The sequence below is a fragment of the Meleagris gallopavo genome, chromosome 1, assembly GCF_905368555.1.
Source record: "Meleagris gallopavo chromosome 1, MGAL_WU_HG_1.1, whole genome shotgun sequence".
In the NCBI taxonomy this organism is placed as follows: domain Eukaryota; kingdom Metazoa; phylum Chordata; class Aves; order Galliformes; family Phasianidae; genus Meleagris; species Meleagris gallopavo.
Window position 1 is genome coordinate 120,637,183 of NC_139404.1, and position 21,478 is coordinate 120,658,660.

The following is a 21,478-nucleotide window of genomic DNA, read 5'->3' on the forward strand; positions in this document are numbered from 1 at the left end:
AACCAACAAGGATCTTCTGAGACAGAAAAAAAATACTCATTGAAGAGGTTTTTATCTGTTTAAAAATCTCAGAGACTGATTAAACAAATGTTGCTTAATTAAAATGTTGTCACAATTTTGATAAGAAATCTATTAAAATCTGTTTAGAAGTGTCCTGGATTGAAAAGAACGCTTGTACTAAAAGTAAGATATACTTCCAATAACTCTCTTTCCTGCTTAATTTTACAGCTGAGAGCTGATTGTACTGGGATTAAAAGTGCACTCACTCTCCCTCCTCATCTAAGTGTTTTAAAATTTACATGAATGTGTGACTAGGATCAGTGTTTCAGATCTGGGTGTATCTGAGCACAGTAAACTTGGCAAACACTCCTCTGCAGGAAAAAAGAAAAATAACAAATTTGAGGAAAGCCAAAATGCTTTTCTTTAAACTGGCAAGTTTTACCCATTTGTTTTGCTTGCATCTGAGATTAACCCAGGGGTCACATTGTCTCCAAAGCAATTTTAACTTTTTTTTTTTTTTTTTTTTTTTTTTTTTGTTAGAATTGTGTGGCTTTTATGTCAGTAACACCCAGAGGGAAAAAAGAAAACACAGTTCTCATCAGTGCTCACTAATGGAGGGGATCACACTTTATACGCATTTTCGCATTTTGTGAAGATGAAAGGTCATTCAAACATTTGACTTTGAGGTCTTTAATAGGAACTGTGTTGAATGTGAGTCAGTTCAGCATTCAGTGCAACTACCTCTTATCCTGCTATCATCAATTCACAGCCAGTGTTTGAAAGCTGAAGGAAGAAAGACAAATGTTTTGATGCAATCTTCTCTACCAAGGGCTTTGGAGGAAAGGCTTTAAAAAAAAAAAAAGTACATAGCTGAAAATTCAGATGGAGCTCAAATTCTTCTGTAGAAGAAATTGAATAATACCTATGAATGTGTACTGGATGTACAAGATGCCTCTAGCAGTGGGAAAGGGAAGGGACATAACGAAGGACAATCACGGTCTGGAAAATCAAGAGGAGGGTATGAGAGTATTGAGGGGTCATTTATCTCTGTCACTCCTGAACCTTCTTCCAGTCTTTCCATGTGTGGGCTCCTCCACGATCCTCCAATATTTTTTCAGCAAGTCCTTCACCTTGCAATACACAGCTTATGCCATACTTCAAATCATGCCGGACACATCCTCAGTTTCATGCTGAAAAATTACCATTCTATCCAACTGCAACCCAGACTTCAGGCTATTTCAGACATTTTGAACTGAAACCCACCTCTCCAGATACAGAACATTTATAATATCTCATAGGCATTTACTGTTTCCCAAAGGAAACCCGGGGTGTGCATGTTTACAGCCACTTCATTCATGAGGAACAAACTCTAAGCAGTGTGAATGCAAGTTATTTTATGACATCATGGTTGGTCTCTGTTTCCTTTATTTATCAGTATAAACAGAGCCACTGAGCTCCTCCCTGTCCTCGGGGTGCACTGTCATTTGGAGAGGTCCTGCCATTCATATATTAGATCCAGAGTAGATATAGAAACTTTTCCCACATACAAAGTAGGGTTGAAGCAGCAGCAATGTAAACATCCAACTGAAATACCAGGACTGACTGAAAGGGATTAACTCGGAAAGTAGAAAACAGGTAGCTTCCATAATCTCCTTAGCTGTAGTCACAGATGAGCTGGAAGTAATCCTAACCCCCTCCAGAATACTATTAGATATATTCCTGGTTTCCAAAACTGCCTCCAGCAAGTTTCATCCTTTATTAGAGACACCCCTTTCCCTCTGCCTGCGCTGTTTTCCCGCTCACTCATTATCAGACTTCTCTGCTCTACAAGTGCAAGGAGCACATGTACCAATTTTTTCAGTACCAATGTTGATCAGAGACATGCAGGGGTCAGATAATGACTTTTGCCTTAAGACTTGCCATCCACATACATCCACTACCATATATTCCCCAGATAAGAACTACATGCTACAGCTTTCTTGTTATCTCATGGATCTGCCAAGCACTAGCTTGGAAACAGGTCCAGGCCCTCACATACATAATGCTGTGAGTCCTCCATACACATCTACGCTTCTGAACATAGGTAAAAATACCCCTATATAAAGCCACTGGGACCGCCAAAAGCATCGGGTGAGGCTATTTCTTGTGTAATTCTATCGACTAGGAAAATAAAATCTGCATTATTTTGACCATTAAGACCTAACATCCTTCCTATTGTCTACGCAATAGAATCTAACTTGGCTGTGTACGGGGTTAGAAAATGAAGATCTCACTCACTGTAGTTAACACTTCACACTGCATGAACTCCCAAATTACAGATCTGAAAAGCAGTGTGTATACATTTTTAGTAACAGCACAACTGCTGACAATAAAACACAGAAGACTGGTTTGTAAAGATTGTTCTCTGCTAGGTGACCAAGGAGAATTAAAAGGGGTGGACATGCTCACTTGTCTACTGACTGTATAACCTACAAAATGTATTCCACCATATACAAATTCTGGAGAATTTGTATATGGTATATTTGTAAAATATATATGTATATGTATATTTGTAAAAGAGACAGTTGTTGGAAGAAAAATTGAAGAGTATTCACTTCTTGTTGGCAGCACACATTAAAAAACAAGATTTTGAAAGCTGATAAAAGAAGTGCTGCTTTTTTCAACTGATGGCATGAACTGTGAAAACCGTGTTCCTTGACTCAGCCATTCAAACTCATCTACAGTCTCTGAATATGAGAGATTTACAAGTGCCACTGACATGCCATTCCAGTTGCAAAAATAATGGAATTGATATTGGCACCTACCTTTCTACCTCTGCTTGTGTGACTGCCATTTCTAAACAACTCCTGTTCAAACTGAGCATTTTCCTGTGGAAAGTTAGAAGAAATTCACAAGTGTGTACCGTGGCTGACAAAGTCCCAGCAGATGCTAGAAGAAATCACTCTAAACACTACTTTGTGATGTGAGATTTCATTTGCAAGCTGAGCCAGCAAAGCAAAGACTTTCCTGACAACAAAGGCATTTGCATCTCCACTTGTAGACCACATATTCAGCATGGTAATTCTGTGCTTGTCTGAGTGTGATTTCACTAATTCTGTTTATCAAGAAGGTAATTAACTTCTATCCTGTAAAAGTCAGCGTCATGCTGAGGAAAAAAAAGTCAGTACACCTTTAAAGACAAGAATGGCCTATTGTTGTTTATCTGGTAAAAATCAAATCACCTGAAAGAGTTGATAAATATGATATACTTGAGAAGTTTGGATAATACATCTTTGTAAGTCAAATAAAAATTATGGTCAATTTATGCAGTGAGTGAAGAGTTTGAGAATTTATAATTTATAAAGGACAAATTCTGATTGTACAGCAGCAAGCCAGCCCAGTCTATGAGCTACTCAGTGGTTCCTGGAGAAACTTTTTCATTTTTCAGGAAATTCATCATGTTGTGTAGTGGTCAAAAAGATTAGTAATACTCTTCACTGAACTAGGTTTCACAATCTGGCCACAAGCAACTAACTTCCATAGGCACAGAACTGCTCAAGAAAAAGAATGGATTGCCATAAAATGGATATTCCAGAAACAGCTGAGCCTGAAACAATGCCATCCCTTTTTATATTCCAGATCTTGTCCCAGGAAAAGTCTGATTCAAAGTGTAATTGGCTAAATGAGAACCTGACTTCTGCTAAAAGATAATTTCAAACTCTCAGGCTTTAAGGGTAGAAATTAAAATGCGCAGAGCTCTTATTTTTTGTTGTTGAAAGACAGCATTTGATGGTGTACTTTCTCCTCCGGTTGAGAATAAAAAAGAAATCATGTTACTTCAGTTAGACAGTAAAAACCAAAACTGATGTGATTTCAGGGCTCTAGCAGATTGTCAACTACCATCAGTAATAGAAATGATACTTCTGCCTACTGTTGCTTATGGAGGGATAAAATGATGTTTTAATGCAATGAATGCTAATACTGGCAGGTAATGGAGAAGACAAGCTCATAAAGGTGCCAGGAAGGTGGTGAAAATTTTGGAAACTCCAATGATAGTTGAATGGCATGGCTTGACAAGGATATGTCTGGCCACTGGCACTCGTTTAGATGCAAGTATCACACAGCCATAAGAGAATTAACATTGATTGCTACGTAAGTGAAATAATTTATCAATGATTTTATTAATCTCTTCTCCTATTGATCTACGCTACGTAACTAGGAAAAACAAATACTGTTCAAACACTTTTGTCAACATTCTTGTAATAATTTAGCAGCTGTGTAATAGCATTTTTTGAAAAAAGAGAACTAACTCGTTGTTTTGAAATCAGTTATGGACCTCAGTTCTAGTCAACCCACAGTAATTCAAGCAAAGATAAGAAGGGAACAAAAGGACCCTAAAACCACAGGAGCTGGATACCACTCTTCCTGTAGATGAACAACAACCAGTGCAGCCTACTGGGGTAAGCCCAAGGACCTTTGCAGGTCTGAAATGAACTATGTAGTTTCTGAGGATCTAGTGACTCTGCAATGTGATTCTTATTTTTTGGGAAGTTGAGAACCAAACCCAGCAAAAGATCTGTGCTTTATTTTTATCCCATTGTATGTCCAACTATTTTGATCCCAACTTTTGTCTCCACAACGTTCATTTTAAGTGCACACTGCACATTTCTTAAAACAAAGTACAGAATAAGATTGAGCTGTCTCTCTGGTGACCTCTTTTACGTTAGCACTAGTTCTCTGTCCACATGGGCAGCATTACTCGTACAGTCACCTTGAGTTTGTGGATTTCTGCCATTTGTGGCATTTCAGAAATGGCCATAGGAGGTTAACCATTCCACCCATCAAACCTAACGCATGGGATTCATCAGTTAGGGGTCATTTGGGCTTACAGTCTGAAATGAGGTAAATAAGTTAGGTTAAAACAGATCTGTCTTTGCTAAGCCAGGTTTTCACTGCTAAAAACAGATGCTTTTCTACAGACCTAGAGAGTTAGTACGGACAGCGAGTCTCCTGTTTCTACCCTATTTCTGGAATGTAAGGCAGCAGGCTAGAACAGTATTTCTGTTAACAGAATTAACAAAGAAGCAGCGGATTGGTGGACAGAGTTGATGCTGATAAGAGGACTGGCCAGAGCCAGGCAAGCGTCCTCCAACTTGACCCAGGTCAAAGAGTACACAGCCAGGAAGATGACAGCCTTCATCAGAAAGACCACCAGATGACCAAGGAGAAATGCCACGCATGCATAAAAGAACTGAGACTCAGGGCGGGGAAAAATGTCAATCATTCTGGGGACTCATTGTAATAAAACAACCTTTTCTTGGACATCCAGTGCACGTGTGAGCAGCTTGCTCTTTAAGCACGTGCCTTTCTTGACCTCTGGTAAGCAGGCTAGGAGGGAATGTGCCCCTGCATCCAGCATAGGTGCGCAGCACTGAGTGAACATGCCTGCTTTCTGACTGCTCTGTGGTTGTAGACTTTGATTCCGCATGTCACTTGCGACAGAGAAGGGCCTGGGAATGCTGTCTGCTTAGTCAACTGCAGAGAGAAACCTCCCAGTTGTCCAGTAGGATCTTGTGAGGACTCCTCAGAGAAGACGACATTGCCAAAAGCCTGGCTTAAACCTTCCCACATCCCTCTAGAGAATCCTGCACCCTCTGCTTCCCTACGGTGCCTGTATAGCAATGCACGCCATGTGGGGAATAAACAGGGAGAACTAGGGATCTGTGTGTGCTTAAAGGAGTGTGATGTCATTGCAATCACACATGAGACATGGTGGGACCTGAGTCTGGTGATCCTGGGGAAAAGAGGGCTGAGGGGGGATCACATAAATGTTTATGAATATTCTGGAGATCCTGGTGGATGAGAAGCTGGACATGAGCCAGCAGCGTGCGCTTGCAGCCCGGAAGGCCAACTATATCCTGGGCTGCATTACAAAAGGGGAGGTCAGCAAGGGAAGAGAGGTGGTAGTCCTCCTACTCAGCTCTTCTGAGGCCCCATCTGGAGTACTGCATCCAGGCCTGGGGCCCCCAGCACAAGAAAGATGCAGAGCTCTTGGATTGGGTCCAGAGGAGGGCTGCTAAGACAATCAGAGCGCTCAAACACCTCTCCTATGAGGAAAATCCTATGGGATTGTTTAGCTGGAGAAGAGAAGGCTCTGAGGAGACCTCACTGTGCCCTTCCATTTCTTCCAGAAGGGAGCATATAAAAAGGAGGGGGAAGGACTGTTCACATGGGTGGATAGTGATAGGACAAGGGGGGATAGTTTTCAACTAAGACAAAGGAGATTTAGTTTAGATATTAGGAGGAAGCTTACAGACCTTCTTTACTGCACACAGTAACCATTTTCATTTTCCAGCAGACAGGATGGTTTAGTGGCCTCACAGTAAGGCTCATTCTTACACAATCAAGAAATATATATCTTTTTTGCAAGTCCCTTCATGTTCTTCAGACTTCAGCAACATGGATACAGGCTGCCCACCGTCCCCAGGAATGAAGAAGGAAGCAGACTCTTCTCCCACAAAGTAGAAGCTGATATCTTGCCACTCTCTGCCACACATGCCTATGCACATACATGTATATTCATATGGATGTAAGGAGGGTCTGGAATCCAGGTTCTACTTGTTCTGAAAAGAAGCTGAACGACTGAAGCGTGGACAAAAGACCGTTTTCTCCCTTGTGATCTCTTCTGAGAATACGTGACATCCGTACTTCAAGCATACCAGGATGCCTGAAACTGAGAAGATTAAAGGTCTCTTTTATTAAAATCAAATTCTGCATCTCGCTTCAACCTGCAATAGTTTATATGTGCACAGTGCCCCTAAAGTCAAATAATTCTGTGCTTCTGTACAAACATGAGAACCATTGCACAAGCAATACACTTAAATATGTATTTAGAGCAAACAAAATCTAACTGAAAAAACAAAACAGCGCAGCTAGGTATTTCTTACGTGTGCAGTTCTTTGGCATGTAAAAATGGTTTCATCCTCCACATTTGCTTTGGGATAAAATCTGCCTGTGTAAGCATAATATCTTGAGACTATTTCTTCAATACACAAAGAATAGAAAGCAAACACAATGATATGGAGCCAGATGAGCCAACATTTATTTGCTGTTGGTTAGTATGAATTATAACTGTCACAACTGCATTCCACCCAGAAGAAAAGATATAAAAAGAATCTGCATTTCATGGAACTACTAGAAAGCTAGAAAACAATTTGCATGAATGAATGAAGTCTGCACTAACTGCTGTAAAGCAATGGTTTGTCAGACACAAGCTAGCTTGCATTACAGCAGATAATAATTCTAGCACAAAATCTGAAAAGCAAAACTGAAACTTTTTTTTCTGTGAATGAATTTGAAGATGGCTTCTGCAGAAGCAACAGAATGCATCGCATTATCGACATTCATAAAAATCCCACTAGTGCAGCAGCAAACACTGGTGGTATCTTTTGCTGATCCTGAATCTGATGTTAGAATTTGGATGTAGCCCTCTGCCTGCAGGTTAGTAGGAAAAAAACCTAGCTGATTTCCTTAACCTACACTACATCCTTCAAAAACTACTCTACAAATGTGATCATTTACTCCTGAATGTTACATAACAAAATGTTTCAATCCCTTTTCTTCAACAGCCAAAAGAATTAAAGGAGATGATTCATTTTGTCAACCCTGAATGTATGGAAGGGCCAAGGCATGTTCATGCACAACGATTATCTTACTGCTTGCAATTGAGAAGAACTTCACATTCTGCAGCTCTCAGACGTTGTTTTCATTCGTTAAATAAGAATTCCCCACTGCAATCTTTAAGATCATAAAGATGAAGATAGCGGAGAGATACTTTCAGTGACTATCACTCATATTTAATTTGTAATTGCTTGAATGTTTTGGATAGAAATATAAATCTGCTTGTACTGGATGCAAAGAAATGCACAAAATATATTTATGGAAAATTAACAGCCAGAAAATATTGGTGATGCCCATGGAAATACTGGTGCGTGTTAAAGGAAATAACATTTCCCTAACCCACCCTTAAAATATCATTTCATTCTTTCTTCTTCGTATGCTTCTCTTTACTTCCATGCAAAGATGGTGCTTCTCCCACAGCCCAAATAGTGAGCAGGAGTGCTGAGCAGCTCCACAGACATACTTTGTCATGGCCCAGATCTCTCAAGTGATTCCCAGGCAGATCTTAGGAGTCACAGTGTTGCAGGAGCCACTGGCAGGAGGCAGTTTGCAGATGGAAACGTCATTTTTCATGTCACAAAGGAGGCAATACATTTAATTTGCTGCTGTTCACTCTGTACACAGACAATAGCAAAGCTGGCAACTTCTTCAAGCACTTCAAATCTTCCAAAACTGATTTTCTGACTCTCCTGCTTTCTACTGGCTGTATAGGGAATGCTGGTGCTTAACTTGGATGCCCAAACTCTGTTGACACCTCTGGAGTGAAGTCACTAACCGTGACTTTGGTGACTAAAGCAGGTGGTCAGAATCTAGACTTTGATGTGAGGCCTGTCATAGTATAACCTTCAGCTTCTATGTTCTGATTCACTCATTTATTATTTCCTTGCCATGTGTGATAGATAGGGAGAGGACATTTTTGTGTACTGCATCAGGAATTTGCTTCTCTCTTGAAAAACTGACTACGTTCACAATTACAGAATAATATAAAAAAGCAAAAGTTATAGGTATGATCAAATTATGACAAAGTGATTAATAAATGACGATAAATAAAATGGTAAAATAATGACTAAAAGCTTTGAGAAATACCATAAAATGCCATAAGATGCACGGGAACAATAAACTCCTAAACAACAATAACAACCAAAAACCCATTATCTCCTCAAACACTAAGATTATTCTAAACAACTAAAAAGCAGTAGTAGCAAGATACTCAAGGAAGCCAAAATCGCACTTAGGTGAATTAGGCACTAATGCCACCTTCTTGCACAGGATGCAAGCATATAGCAGTTCCTGAAAATCTCAGTCTCTGAAACAGTTTTCTTGTAAACTGACAGAAAGTTAAAATGGCCCATGTGGGATCGCCCAACTGCATGTTGGCATCAAAACAGCATGGCCAGCACGTCGAGGGAGGTGATCCTCCCGCTCTACTCTGCACTGGTGAGGCCACATTTACACTACTGTGTCCAGTTCTGGGCACCTCAATTAAGTTAAAAGACAGGGACCTCCTAGAAGGAGTCCAGCAGAGGACGACCACAAGGATGCTTGGGGGCCTCCCATGTGAGGAAAGGCTGAGTAACCGCGCTCTGCTCAGCCTGGGGAAAAGGAGACTGAGAGGGGATCTGGTAAATACTTATAAATATCTAAAGGAAGGTGGGAGGCAAATGGGTGAGGCCAGGCTCTTCTTGATGGTGTGTAGCAATAGCACAAGGAGTAATGGCCTAGAACTTGTAAATAGGAAGTTTCATACTAACATGCAGAAGAACTTGTTTATGGTAAGGGTGATGGAGCACTGGAACAGGTTGCCCAGAGAGGTTGTGAGGTCTCCTTCTCTGGAGACATTATTCAAAACCTGCCTGGATGTGTTCCCATGTGGCCTAATCTAGGAGTTCCTGCTAAGGCAAGGTATTGGACTAGATGAGCTTCCCAGGTTCCTTCCAATCCCTGTCATTCGGTGATTCTGGGATTCTGTAATTTGTATGGAGAAGAGACAGCAGCTATAAAAATGGAAGCCGTGGTAAAAAAACACTCTTTTATTTATTTTTAATAAATATTACAATTTCTTTTTAGCTCATCATTTCTCTTCCCCTTCCCCTTCCCCTTTTCCTTCCCCTTCCCCTTTTCCTTCCCCTTCCCCTCTTCTCCTTCCCCTCCTCCCTCTCCTCTCCTCTCCTCTCCTCTCCTCTCCTCTCCTCTCCTCTCCTCTCCTCTTCCTTCTCTTCCTCTCCTCTCCTCTCCTCTTCTCCTCTTCTCTCCTCTCCTTCTTTCTCCTCTCCTTTCTCTTCCTCTTTCCTTTCTCTTCCTCTTTCCTTTCTCTTCCTCTTTCCTTTCTCTTCTCTTTCTCTTTCTCTTTCTCTTTCTCTTTCTCTTTCTCTTTCTCTTTCTCTTTCTCTTTCTCTTTCTCTTTCTCTTCTCTTCTCTTTCTCTTTCTCTTCTCTTTTCCTCCTTCTCTTCTCTTCTCTTCTCTTCTCTTCTCTTCTCTTCTCTTCTCTTCTCTTCTCTTCTCTTCTCTTCTCTTCTCTTCTCTTCTCTTCTCTTCTCTTCTCTTCCTTCTGCTCTCGTCTTGTCTTGTCTTGTCTTGTCTTTTCCTTTCTTTCCCTTTCTTTTCTTCTACTGGCTCCACCGTTGAAGGCAAAACTCTCTTATTCTCCTCCATGTCTCACTAGAAAAAGGAGAGTCTCAAGTTGTGACTGAGTAATTTTCACCTCCAACAGACTTTGAGAGGAAAACAAAAGCTGCCTCCTCCCTGGATCCCTCTGGCAGAGGCAAGCTACAACTGTGACCTCAGCAACAGCAAAGGCAGGAGTGCCAGTACCTGTCTGTGGGCTCAAGCCGCCGGGAGATGTTGTCAATCACAAACTCCTTCTGACAGCGGGTGAGGATGGCCACCGCCTGGCACAGGAAGGGCATGAACATGCTCTGCTGCGGGGATGACGTGCAGCTGCGCAGGATGTAGAGGATCGGTGGCACCTGAAAGAAGAAGGGGAGAAAGAACGACTTGCTGCATCCTGGACTCTGCAGGGCCTAACCATGGCCATTCACTGCCTGCTCCCTTGACATGCTGCCAAGGCCTAAGCCTAAATTTCAAACCAGCCATCCTGTCCAAGCCCTGGCTCTGCGCTCAGGCTGTGCTTCTTTAGCACAAGAGGCAAACGGCACAAGGCATAGTGCAACAGCCAGGAAAAAAAACAAGACACGTAGAAGAAAGTCTCTTACGTTCCAACAGATGTCCTTCCTGATCATCTGCAGAAAGGTGGTCATCCACTTCCCAGCAGCACGCACGCGCACTCCTTTGGCTGTCCGGATGGTCTCCTTGATGGCCATCATGAAGTCGACGATGCGTTCGACGGGGAAGTTTCTGCACACGATCTGCAGAGAAATGAGAAGCAGGAGAGATCCCATCACTGCTCTGCGGCAGCTCTTCAAAACAGAAAGCAGTCTTGAGGGCATTCTTAGTTCAGTGGCTTGCTGGTCATCCAGGCGGCAATCACAACGCTCCTGCTGTCTGTACCCTGCTATTTATATGGAAGGCGGTTGAGCCTTCTCTCAGCTTCTGCATCCATGGTGTTTGCTTACATGCAAAGCTTACCTCCCAGCAGCCACAGTCACACATGCACACACACACACACACAAATGCACATCATGGCGTCAGCTCCTTGCACTGAAGGCCAGACATAGCTCAGAGCCTCCTGCTACTTGCTGAGAAAAGCAGTCTCAGGGTGACAGCTCATTTTGGAAGAAGTGTGAAAGGCTGAGAGCAGTATAGGGTCGTGCAGAAGCCTACACAGTGAGATCTCACCACCCATTTTTGGGTCCACTTACTCTTGCCATTTTGGATGTGGTCTGGAGCTGAGAGACAGTGCTGCAGGCATGCAGCCCCTCACACAGGCTCCCAAGGTCTCTTGTCTCAATGACTCTGTTGGCTGCTTTGTCTGGAAAGAGCACAGAGAGAAAAGGGAAGTCATGCTTCTGGAAATGGAACTGCTTTCCACGGGGGAGAGACAGAGGACAGGGTGGGGACAAGAAGAGAGCTGTGCACGGTGCCTCTCCCTCCTGTAAACAGGGCCCATGGTAGTGCTATAAAGGAGGGAAGAGGGCAGGAGCACACCTGCTCTACTCACCTTGGATTCGGAGAAGGGAGCTCAGACAGGTGACAGCCAACTGGCGGGATGCAGGCATGGGGTCGCACGTCAGAGGCGCAAGCAATCCCACCAAGGAGCCAAAGTGCTCGCAGACATCTCCTCTCTGCAGGGGTGAGAGGCAGGAACAAAGCTGTAGACGGCCCCAGCTCTCCCTAGCTTTTCCTGCCTGTGCCTTCCCCATGCCATGACACAGCATGCACAGCTGGGTGGAGCTTGCCTTCCAGCTCAGGGGCACTGGGGAGGGAGCAGGGGGCATGCGGTGGGGCTCTTTACTCACTTGAAGCTCTTCACAAACAGATAGAAGCTGGGAGCAGGTCTGCAGGGCCCTCTTGCGCTCCCACACATTCTTAGATATCATTGATCTCCGCAGGACCTGGGGGAGAGCATCTGTCTCAATGAGGACATCTTTTCTTTCCCTTCCTGCCACCCCTCTTCCTATTCCTCCTTTCCCAGCACTTTCCCTCAAGGTCTGTCCTGTTGCTCCATGTGGCCTCCCCCCTCCTTGAGCACCGGCACTGCTGCTCCCACTCTCTGCAGTCACTCCTGCCTCCTAACCCAGGAGCCTTTCCTCGGCTGTGGCCTGCCAGGGGCTGCCTCTTGCCTTTCCCCCTGCAGGGCCCATTTCTCTGCCCATTTCTGAGCTCGCAGTGAGCTGGCACGTTAGCAGGAGATTTCTCCCCCTCTGGTCATCCTCTCAGTCCCCAGATCTCTGCCTCCACTACTGACAGGCACCATGCTTTCTCCCTTGCCCCACACATACTCACATGGACTATGTTCTGAAAGAAGCCGCCGGTGGGCTCTGTCTCCAGCAGAACTGCCATGAGCCGGCCCAGAGCTTTCAGTGATGTTTGCTGAAGCTGAAACAGAAGAGGGAAGTGAGGTATAGCATGACGGCTGCTGCCAGAGCATAGGTTGTGTGTGCTGAGGTAGGGTTTGACCGAGAGGAGGCCGGGAAAGTTACGGCAGGTTACCTGCAGGTACTGAGCTGCTTGCTGTGACTTCCTGATCTTCAGCATCACCTCTGCTGAAGGGTGTGTCACAATGTTTTTGCAGCACAGGACCAACATCTCATCCATGTCCTTGCTTTCAAAAGAGGGCTTCAGCTTGCTGACAGGAGGAAAAAAAGGAAGAGAAATCAGAAAGGGCCTTTACCAGTACTCTCCAGACGGGTTCAGACAACAAGTGAGTTTCTCCTAATTGACAGCTACAAAGCCAATACCCCCAGCTCATACTGCTGAGCACTGTCTTCAGTTCCAGCAGTGCCCACCTCCTCCCTGGCAGCAGTGAACCACCTCCCGCTCTGAAAGGAAGGAGACATCAACTCTCCCTTCTCTTCCCTGCCAGGATACAATAGCACCAAGGCCTTTCTCCCTGCCCAGAACCTCAGCTTTGCCAGGCACAACAGCCCAGTCATCTCTGCTGTAGATGAGGCTCCTCACCCCCTGCCCCCTCCAGGCCTTCAGGAGCTACCCAAAATGGGGACCACCATCCTGCCTTGTAACCTCAGTCCTTACCTCAACTGCTCCAGGGCCAGAACCACCTTGAGAGGCACTGGAGAGACAGGGATGCCCGAATAATACTTCTTCAGCAGGTCCTGCAAATCCCAGAGAGACACTGTCAAGGTGGGTACATGAGAGCTGTTCCGCCTGACCCGGAGGCAGACACAACTGCCACACCGGTACCATCACTCCCACAATTCCCATGGAAGTGCTGCAGGATGCAGCAGCTCAACAGCTGGTTGAGATGGCACCTAGCCCACTGCCCAGCCACTGCCTGCCAGCACCCAAGGTCCCCTCCAGCTGGAGACGTGTGGCTGATGGAGACCTGTATGCCCCGAGGGAAGTGAGCCTCGTGGCACAGCTCAGAACTCATCTGCACACAGTCCTGTCTCTAGACACTCACCATCAGGATCTCCAGAAGCTTTCCCTTCAAGGTGGGGTTAAAGCACGCAGAATCACCCGCACCTTGGAAGGCAGAACTGATGTCGGTGATGCTCTGCACCAGCGCAAGGTTGTTCTGCAAGTCCTGAGGCCCAAGAGAGAAGAACAGTCTTTGAACTGTGGGAAGGGCCAAGGGCTGCAAGGGGGACATGTGGCAGCAATGCTAAGGGAAGGGCTTGGATCTGCATCTGGGCACAAAGCATTCCCCAAGGGACCTTTGGAAAGGGAAGGCCCATCTCAGCATCCCCCCATGTGGAGGGGCTGCATCTGGGCGCTCAGACACCCTGGCACGCTTTGAGCTCTCACCCGGCAGCTGCAGCTGTAGAGCATCAGGATGTTGCCCACGATGTCTCCCTCCAGGTGGGCGAGCAGCTGTTCCTTGGAGGCACGCAGTGCCAAGCTGCCGTGGGCAAGCATGAGAGCGCTGCGTGTGGCGTGAGCTCTCGTGCTGTCCAGCTCCATCTGTGTGGGAAGAAATGCCTTGAGACACTCGTGATGCACCTGAGCTCCCAAGGCAGGAGCTGCTGTGAAAATAAGGCAGAAGAATGCCAAGATGGAAACCCATAACGCTTTACCTTCTTGCGCCTGGAAATCCTTGCATTATGGCCTTTGCACAGCCTGGACGCAAACATGGTGAGCGTGGCCAGGACTGTCTGGAAGTTGCTCTCAGCAGCATGGCTGAGAAGAGAGATGATTCCCTGCACAAAAGAACAAGGCGCAGTTGGCACAGGCCTGAACCTACAGGTCCTCTCCTGAGGAAAATGGCAGCAGTGAGGAGATGGAAAGGCCCGGAGCAGGGCCAAGAGAAGCCCTCTGCCCCAGGGACAGAGCGGAGAGCTGGAGGAGAGGAGAGCTCACCTGGGCCTCACATGGCTCCTCTGCATTTGCTTCCTCCAGGTGCTGCAGCAGCTTCTCCTGGATGTGGAGGACTCTCCTACAGGCTCCCAGCACTGTCCCCAGAGCCTTGTACAGGAAAGACTGCATGGGAAAGGAAGGAAAGGAAGAAGCTGAGATGTGGCAGCAGCCTGACCTGCTGGTGAAGGGCCAGGAGGGAAGGACTCACGCTCCCTGGGAGTCTCTGAGAGCAGCTGCAGGGCCAAGCTTTAGCCATCCCTGAGCAGATTGCAGGGAAAGGTCCTCTGGGGGGCACAGACTGGGGAAGCAGCATCAGCATCCCGCGTGGGCAGAGCACCAGCCGCAGCCCAGCCCCAGTTGGACACCTGCAGCTGCACCGCTGGGTAGAGCCGGGGGAACTCACTTTTTCTCCAGAGCTGCTGGCAGAGCTGCTCAGCCACCGGCTCAGCTCGCAGCTCAGGGCCTCGGTCCAGGCCTCATCCTCTGTGGTGTCTACTGACGCCCTCAGGAACTGTTGGAGAACAGGAGAAGACAATGTTCCCTTGCCCTTTGCCTGTTCCCTCACTCGCAAGTTGCTGCAGCCTTCTGGGGAGTGGTGCCTGGAAGAACAGTCCCTCTCCCAGCTCCCCCAGCATTCCCTCCATTAAAGCCGCCTGCCGCTCTTCTCCTAAGGCACCCCTTGGACTTGGGACAGAGCGGAAGAGGCAGCGCCATAAAGGCGTGCAGCCACTCCACAGCAGCGTTTGAGAAGCTGTTTCTGTCCCGCGGTGGCTCATATGGGAGCGGGGCTACTTGGGGCAGGCAAGCACTTCTCTGCACCGCGCCTCTTGGCAATGCTGTACCTTTAGCAGACGGCACTCAAACTCTGCAGAGTCCAGGAAGCTCTCCCCTTTCCCTGCACAGCAACAGGAAGAAAAAGACCCTTACTTGGGATCAAGGCACAGAAGAACAGCTGCTGCAAACCTGGCTTGGCCTTGGCACTTGACACTGCCAAGCTGGGACCCACACCCCCTCCACAATGACCTGTCCCTCCCCACAAACACTGTCCCTGCAGGAACACGGAACTAACTGCTCCAAGACTGCTTTCTGAGGGCACGTGAAGGGCCCATCTGTGTCCTGGAATGGGCAGATCCCCAGGGGAAAAGGTCCCCATGCCTCAGTGCTGTCTCCCTGGAATGGGAACAGCAGCAGAGCAAGCACTGGGCTGCAGGAAATGCTTTCCCTCTGCCACACTGCAGAGATGCATTTTCGCTTCCCCCCTTCCCTGCCTCCGCCTCTCCCTACCCGCCAGCACTTTACCTTCAAGACACTGCAGCAGCAGGGGGATCTCAGTAGCCCACATGGCCCCCACAGCTCTGTGGAACCTGCTGTGCAGGTTTTGCATCAGCAGTAAGGCAGCGGCTTGGAGTTCGCTGCCTGCAACAGGGCTGCCTGCCACCACCTGAAGGAGAGCAAGGAGAAGCAGGGTCACTTCTGCAGCAAGAGCAGCGGCTTCTCCCCAGGATGGAAGCAGCTTGGCTCTGCCCTAGCAGTCAAGGAGCAGCCAACAGCTTTGCCCATGGCCATGCTGCTTCCTCCTGAGGGCTTGTGACACTGGTCTCTGGAGCATCTACTCACCAATAAGCGCACCAGCAGTGTCTGGGGAGTCAGCAGTGGGCCTGCGAGGAGACAAAAGTGCTGAGTAAGACTCCAAGACACTCTGTGCCCAGCCACACGCACCTCCACTGTCCCTTCTGGGTGCTACCACAGGTCAACAAAGCTCACTGGGGGACTTCGTGCTCCTACCTTGAAACATGGTGCTGACAAAATGGGGATCCAGATCTTCTATTTGCCGTCCTGTCAGATCCTCTCTCTGGGACAGGGCTCGGACACAGCGGGAGACCGGGATCAGCATGCCGGTGTATTGGGCTGGCACCACGAACAACAGCAGCCGTGGCCACAGGAGCTGTAGGGAACGAGGCAGTTGAGCATGTCAGCATTCCTGCCTCCGCTCAGAGATGAAGAGGATTCTGTGAACTTCCCCGAGTCTTGTGTGCTTCAGAGCACGTTGGAGGAGAGACCTGGGGTGGTGGGACGAGGAACACCGGGTGCGAAGGCAAGGAGCAGCAGCAGGGCAGAGTGTGACTTACTTTGGACATCCCTCTCACAGAGAAGTCCAGTGACCCCAGGATGTCCATGCACAGTGCCTGGAGAGCTCCTTCTTCCTGGGCTTCCTCAGCAGAAAGGTCTCCGGCTGCCTGCACAACAGTGGTGTGGAAACGCTGGTTACGCTCAGTTCTCAGGAGCCTCTCGGGAGGCTCAGGTGTGGCCCCAGTGGTGCTTCTGTGCCACCCTCTGAGCAGCACAGGTCTTCCCAAAGAAGATGTTGCCCACTGTCCTTACCCTTCTTTCCGTGGTGCGGCTGAACTCACTGAAGATGTGCCCCACCACATCCCAAGCTGAGCAGCTCCGGGTGTTGGAACTGAGCAGATCCTTGATGAAGTACAGAATAGCCATCCTCACCTGCAAGGGGTCAATTGTGGGTGTGATTTTCCTGGTCAGAAGGCAAAGGAAAGCCACCTGCTTGTTGGGGCAGCCTTTTGGGCACGAGCAGAGACAACAAGGGCAGAGGAGGAGCCCTGGCTCCTGAGGTGAGGGCCAGGCCTTAGCACCAGACTGTGCGCTTTCCATGCACAACACAGGGACCTGCCCACTCCACTCTGCCTGCTCTCCCCACAGGAGACATCGTGACCGTGTGGTCAATGCCCCAGCACCTCCCTGATCACCTCAGCCCTGCCCACGCTGACAGCAGCATCACCACCCCGACAACGCTTTCTTTTCCCAAACCAGCTCACCCGGATCCTGGGGTCGCTGCACAGACGCTGCACAGCCTTGACAACTTGGGGCAGCTTCTCTGTCATCATGGGCTCTGCAAGAGATGCGCAGAAACATGAGCGGAGCCACAACCCAGATGGCAGAAGGGATCCCTGGAAGTCCCAACCAGTGGTACTGACCATCAGAGCGAGCCAGAGTACCCAGCAGACCCAGGGCTGCCACGCATCCAGCCTCCCAGTCATCTCCCAGCTGTGACTGCAAAAACAGGATCATTTCTTCTGGGCAGATCCGGGCTGCAGGGAGGAAATCCCACGCTGTGTTAGCAAGAAACTCACGCCCATTCCTGAGGTTTGTGAGAGAGGTTTTGGCCAGGGCACCGCCAAGCATTGCCAAAGCTCCTCTCCTTACCCTGCAGCATGATGCAGTGGGTCAGCTGTGCACGATCAGCCTCGCTGTGCTGCTTGCTGTCGTCATAGAGCTGTGGGAACAAGGTCCATTTGAGAAAATCACATCAGCACTGAGGACAGAAAAGACACTGTGCTGCCTGCTCTCATCTCCCTGGGCAATCTCAGGAAGAGGACAGGCAGACAAAACCCAGCCCACCCTGCAGCATCCCCGGGGGTACACGCACAGTTCTGGAGCAGCCTTGAGCATGCAAGGAACTAAGGCTGAGCTGCCTTATCTAGGGGCTCAGAGCTTTGCAGTCCTTCTGAGACTTAGCCAAGAGGGAAACTGCTGTGGGCACAAGGATAGGCTCCCCTACCTGGTAGAACACAGCACTGGTGATGTCCAGAAACTTGTCCCTTGGGATGACAGACTCAGTGCCCTCTAAGGCCTCCAGGAAGAGAGTGAGGCTCTGTGAGAGACCAGGAGAGGAAGAAAGGGATGAAGCCACATCTAGCCACTTGGGAGTGGAGAAACTGTTTCCCAATTGTTTCTCTGCAGGGAAAAGCTCCTGCTAGGCATTCTTGTTTATCCCCCCACCTCCCAGCAGCACCAAGAGAGTCTCTGCTCTCAATCGAGCCGTGTTTGGGCACCATTTGCAGGCATTTCCCACCCAGCAGCCCACTTCTCCCCCATCAGATGCAACTGGATGTGGTCCTCCCAGTTGTTAGCACAGAGCTCCTCAGGCACTCAGAGCCCCACAGTGGTAGTGCTGGGGCCTCCCATCCCCAGGAGATGAGCCCCAGTGACTCTTGGCTCCCCTCTGGCTCCTGTCCGGGTTTTTCCTTCTTTGACTGAAGAGCTCAGGAAGCCTCAGACCTCCCTTGAACACCTGTTTCATCTTTCTCCAAGAGCTCCCCACTTCCTCCCTGCATCCCCCTGACCCCTCGTGGCACTTGCACAGGCCCCATGTCCACCCTGAGCCATGCACAACGTCTCACCTTGGCCACCCTGCAGGTGTCTTGGATCTCCTGACATGGGTGCACAAGCCAGAGGAGCTGCTCCCAGACGTGCTCTCGGTGCAGCTCCTCTTGCAGGAGAACATCCAGCATGGCAGCCATAGCCCCAAGGATGGCCTGTTTGTCCTGGAAAGGAATGGCAGAGACCGGGCATCAAAGACTGAAGGTCTGCCCTTTCTACAGAGAGGGCTTTCTCTTTCCCTTCCCCACACCCTCACGCTCAGCAGGAGATGGGCTCGCTCTGGAGGGCAGGCAGGTTTTCCCCATAGCCTCATCCCCAGCTCTTCCTGCCACAGTGCTGCGACATGCGGCTGCTTCCCGGCACAGAGCCAGTTCAGGGCCCTTTGCAGGGCCAGCCCACTCCCTCTCATCACCCCTCGGCTCTCAGCCTGCTGGGCACAGACAGAGCTGCCGACATGGGTGCCCCTGCTGCCATCTTGGGCTGGGAGTGCAGCAATGCTCACCTCCTCCTCCTGGCAGTCCTGCCAGTTCCACACCACACAGAAGAGCAGCTCGTGAATGTTCTCATAAATTCGCTCTTTCTCCATGGCAGGCCAGGGGCACTGGGTTCCAGTGGACAAGTTCATCTTGACTCCGTCCAGCCACTGTTTCACAACTGAAAAAAACAAAATAATAATAAAAAAATAATATATATATATTTTTTAAATAAAAGAGAGTGAGAGAAAAGGGAGCCTGTGAGAGTCTGCAGCAGGGCGAGGTGCAAGGGCTGTCCCGAGGCCCCCTGCTCTGGGGCCGGCACTCACCAGCACAAGCGATGCGCAGGATCTGGCCACTCCTCACCTGGCCCACCACACTGCGCAGGCCGGCCAGCGTCAGCCACACAAAGGGGATGCACTGTGGAGCTGCAGAGAGGAAGCAGAGGGCCACAGTCAGAGTCCCGGCAGTGAGGGAGGAGGGGCTACAGCCCTGCATCCCCCAGCTCAACGCAGATCACGCGTGGAGGGGAGAGACCCCTTTCCCAGTTGTTAGAGATGTCAGGAGGCTGAGGGCACTCTACCATAGGTGCTGAAGAGTTTGCTCAGGGTGATGAGAACAAACTCCTTGGACATGTCCCCCGTGGCCTTCAGGTGGCTCTGGAGCTCGGCCATCACCAAGGTGAAGTGTGTCCGGGCCAGAGCCACCAGGACATTGCTGGCAGCTGTCCTCACATTGCTGGTTACGCCCTGAAAAAGAGTCTCTGGTGACACGCGGCACAGGAGATTGCCTGAGGCCCTTGGAAGGGCTAAGCCACCACCATCCACCAGTAGAACACTAGCGTGGGCAGGCGGCTCCTTTTGCCTTTGGCAGTGACCCTCACCTGGGCTGCCGTCAGGTCCTGGGACACCTCTGCCAGCAGCCGGTTCACCACTCCGCACGGCAGGCGGCTGTCGTCTTCCCACAGGGCGCTCTCCAGCTCACAGTACGCCTGCGCTCGGTCACCCTGGGGACAAGGATCAGTCACGCTCGCTTTGCCCTCTGCCACCCATCGCTGTGTGGATGTGCTGCCGGGGCCTGGCACCCACGGGACCGTGGCACTGGGCCAGGAGGGCAAGGATTGATGGTTGGATGTCCCCAACTCACCTCCCGATCTTGCAGGCACTGCAGCAGCAAAGTCACGGCGCAGGTAGGGACAGGGCTTGACACCCTGCTTCTCTCCCTGCGACGCGTACGCCTGGGCATGCAGCCCACACAAGCAAAGAGACCTGGAAGGAAAGAGCAGAGCAGCTGCTGCTGGTGTTGCTTGGAGCCAGGGCCGAGCATCTGGCCAGCTCTGGGAGGAACGCTCCTCCAGCCCCACAGCACGGGCCTGCATGTGGTTGGCGGGGACAGGGGAGGGAGCTTTCCCTTTGCTGGGGTACTGGGGAAACCATGGTGGGCAGCTGCACTCAGCAGAGCAAGGACAGTGCTGCTGGCACGTCCTAAACAGACACTGGAGGCACACATGTGCTCGGGCAGCGTCACGGTGTCCAGAGAGGTGGAGGGACCTCACCTCGAAGGGCTCTCAGACGCTCCATCACAGCAGGATATCTCCAGACAGACACAACGCTCTCTCTGGTTCCACTTCCTGCAGGTCCCACAAGCGGACTGAGCCACCGCTCCCACCGCTGCCACAAGGGTGTATGAGGTACCACTGTGACATCACACCGCAGTGTCACCTCACAGAGAATGACGCGCCCCGGGCTGGGGACCAGGCAGCATGCAGGGCAACCTCGCAGGCCACAAAACGCAGCACATTTTGTGACGCAATTGGCTTTGAAGTTCCAGTTCCATGCTGACGCACGGAATCACCTCAGTGGGTGAGGGAGAGCCCCTGCCAGGGAGCAGCTGCTGGGCACCGTTGCCCGGCATTGTCTTAGTGCTGGGGACTCCATGCTGGGAGGCACTGAGGCCCCCATCTGCTGCCCAGACAACCTCTCCAGAGAGCTTTGCTGTCTTCTGGGGGCACGTGTCAGAGATGTTAAGGAGACTCCACTGCAGCTGATCAAACAAGAACATCACCATCTGCTTGCTGTCATTCAAGTAGGGTTATGGGAGGCTGCCACAAGGAAACGGCAGAACGTCAGAAAGGGACTTTGCATCCCTTGGAAAGACGCTAAAGGGATCGGGAGCACCAGGAGTGTTCTCCTCTGTCTTTCTGACTGGAGGCTGGGTCCCAAAAGGAAGAAGG

The 21,478-nt window shown here is 49.3% G+C and overlaps 1 protein-coding gene across 1 annotated transcript; it reads right to left on the reverse strand.

Annotated features, from left to right (window-relative positions):
• Positions 1 to 325: 325 nt before the first annotated feature.
• Positions 326 to 20,825, reverse strand: LOC104917182 (maestro heat-like repeat-containing protein family member 2B). The gene is made up of 31 exons (XM_085224493.1): positions 20,801 to 20,825; positions 20,392 to 20,513; positions 20,129 to 20,251; positions 19,829 to 19,994; positions 19,575 to 19,673; positions 19,275 to 19,426; positions 18,793 to 18,936; positions 18,171 to 18,263; positions 17,816 to 17,885; positions 17,587 to 17,700; positions 17,428 to 17,501; positions 16,976 to 17,095; positions 16,723 to 16,830; positions 16,379 to 16,538; positions 16,211 to 16,251; positions 15,893 to 16,034; positions 15,436 to 15,488; positions 14,997 to 15,104; positions 14,597 to 14,716; positions 14,314 to 14,436; positions 14,045 to 14,200; positions 13,701 to 13,823; positions 13,313 to 13,392; positions 12,770 to 12,905; positions 12,563 to 12,655; positions 12,076 to 12,171; positions 11,778 to 11,901; positions 11,479 to 11,588; positions 10,873 to 11,025; positions 10,472 to 10,626; positions 326 to 371 (listed from the first exon to the last, which is right to left on the reverse strand). The coding sequence occupies exons 1-31, from the start codon at positions 20,823 to 20,825 to the stop codon at positions 326 to 328; spliced, it is 3,429 nt and encodes a 1,142-aa protein (XP_085080619.1).
• Between the last annotated feature and the right edge of the window lie 653 nt (positions 20,826 to 21,478).

Coding starts and splice junctions, on each gene's coding strand:
- LOC104917182 (XM_085224493.1), bottom strand. CDS start 20,825: ATGGAGCGTCTGAGAGCCCTTCGAG. Junction 20,252..20,391: donor AGTGCCTGCAAGATCGGGAG/GTGAGTTGGGGA, acceptor CCTTGTCCCCAG/GGTGACCGAGCGCAGGCGTA. Junction 17,886..18,170: donor CCAGTGCTGTGTTCTACCAG/GTAGGGGAGCCT, acceptor TTGTTCCCACAG/CTCTATGACGACAGCAAGCA.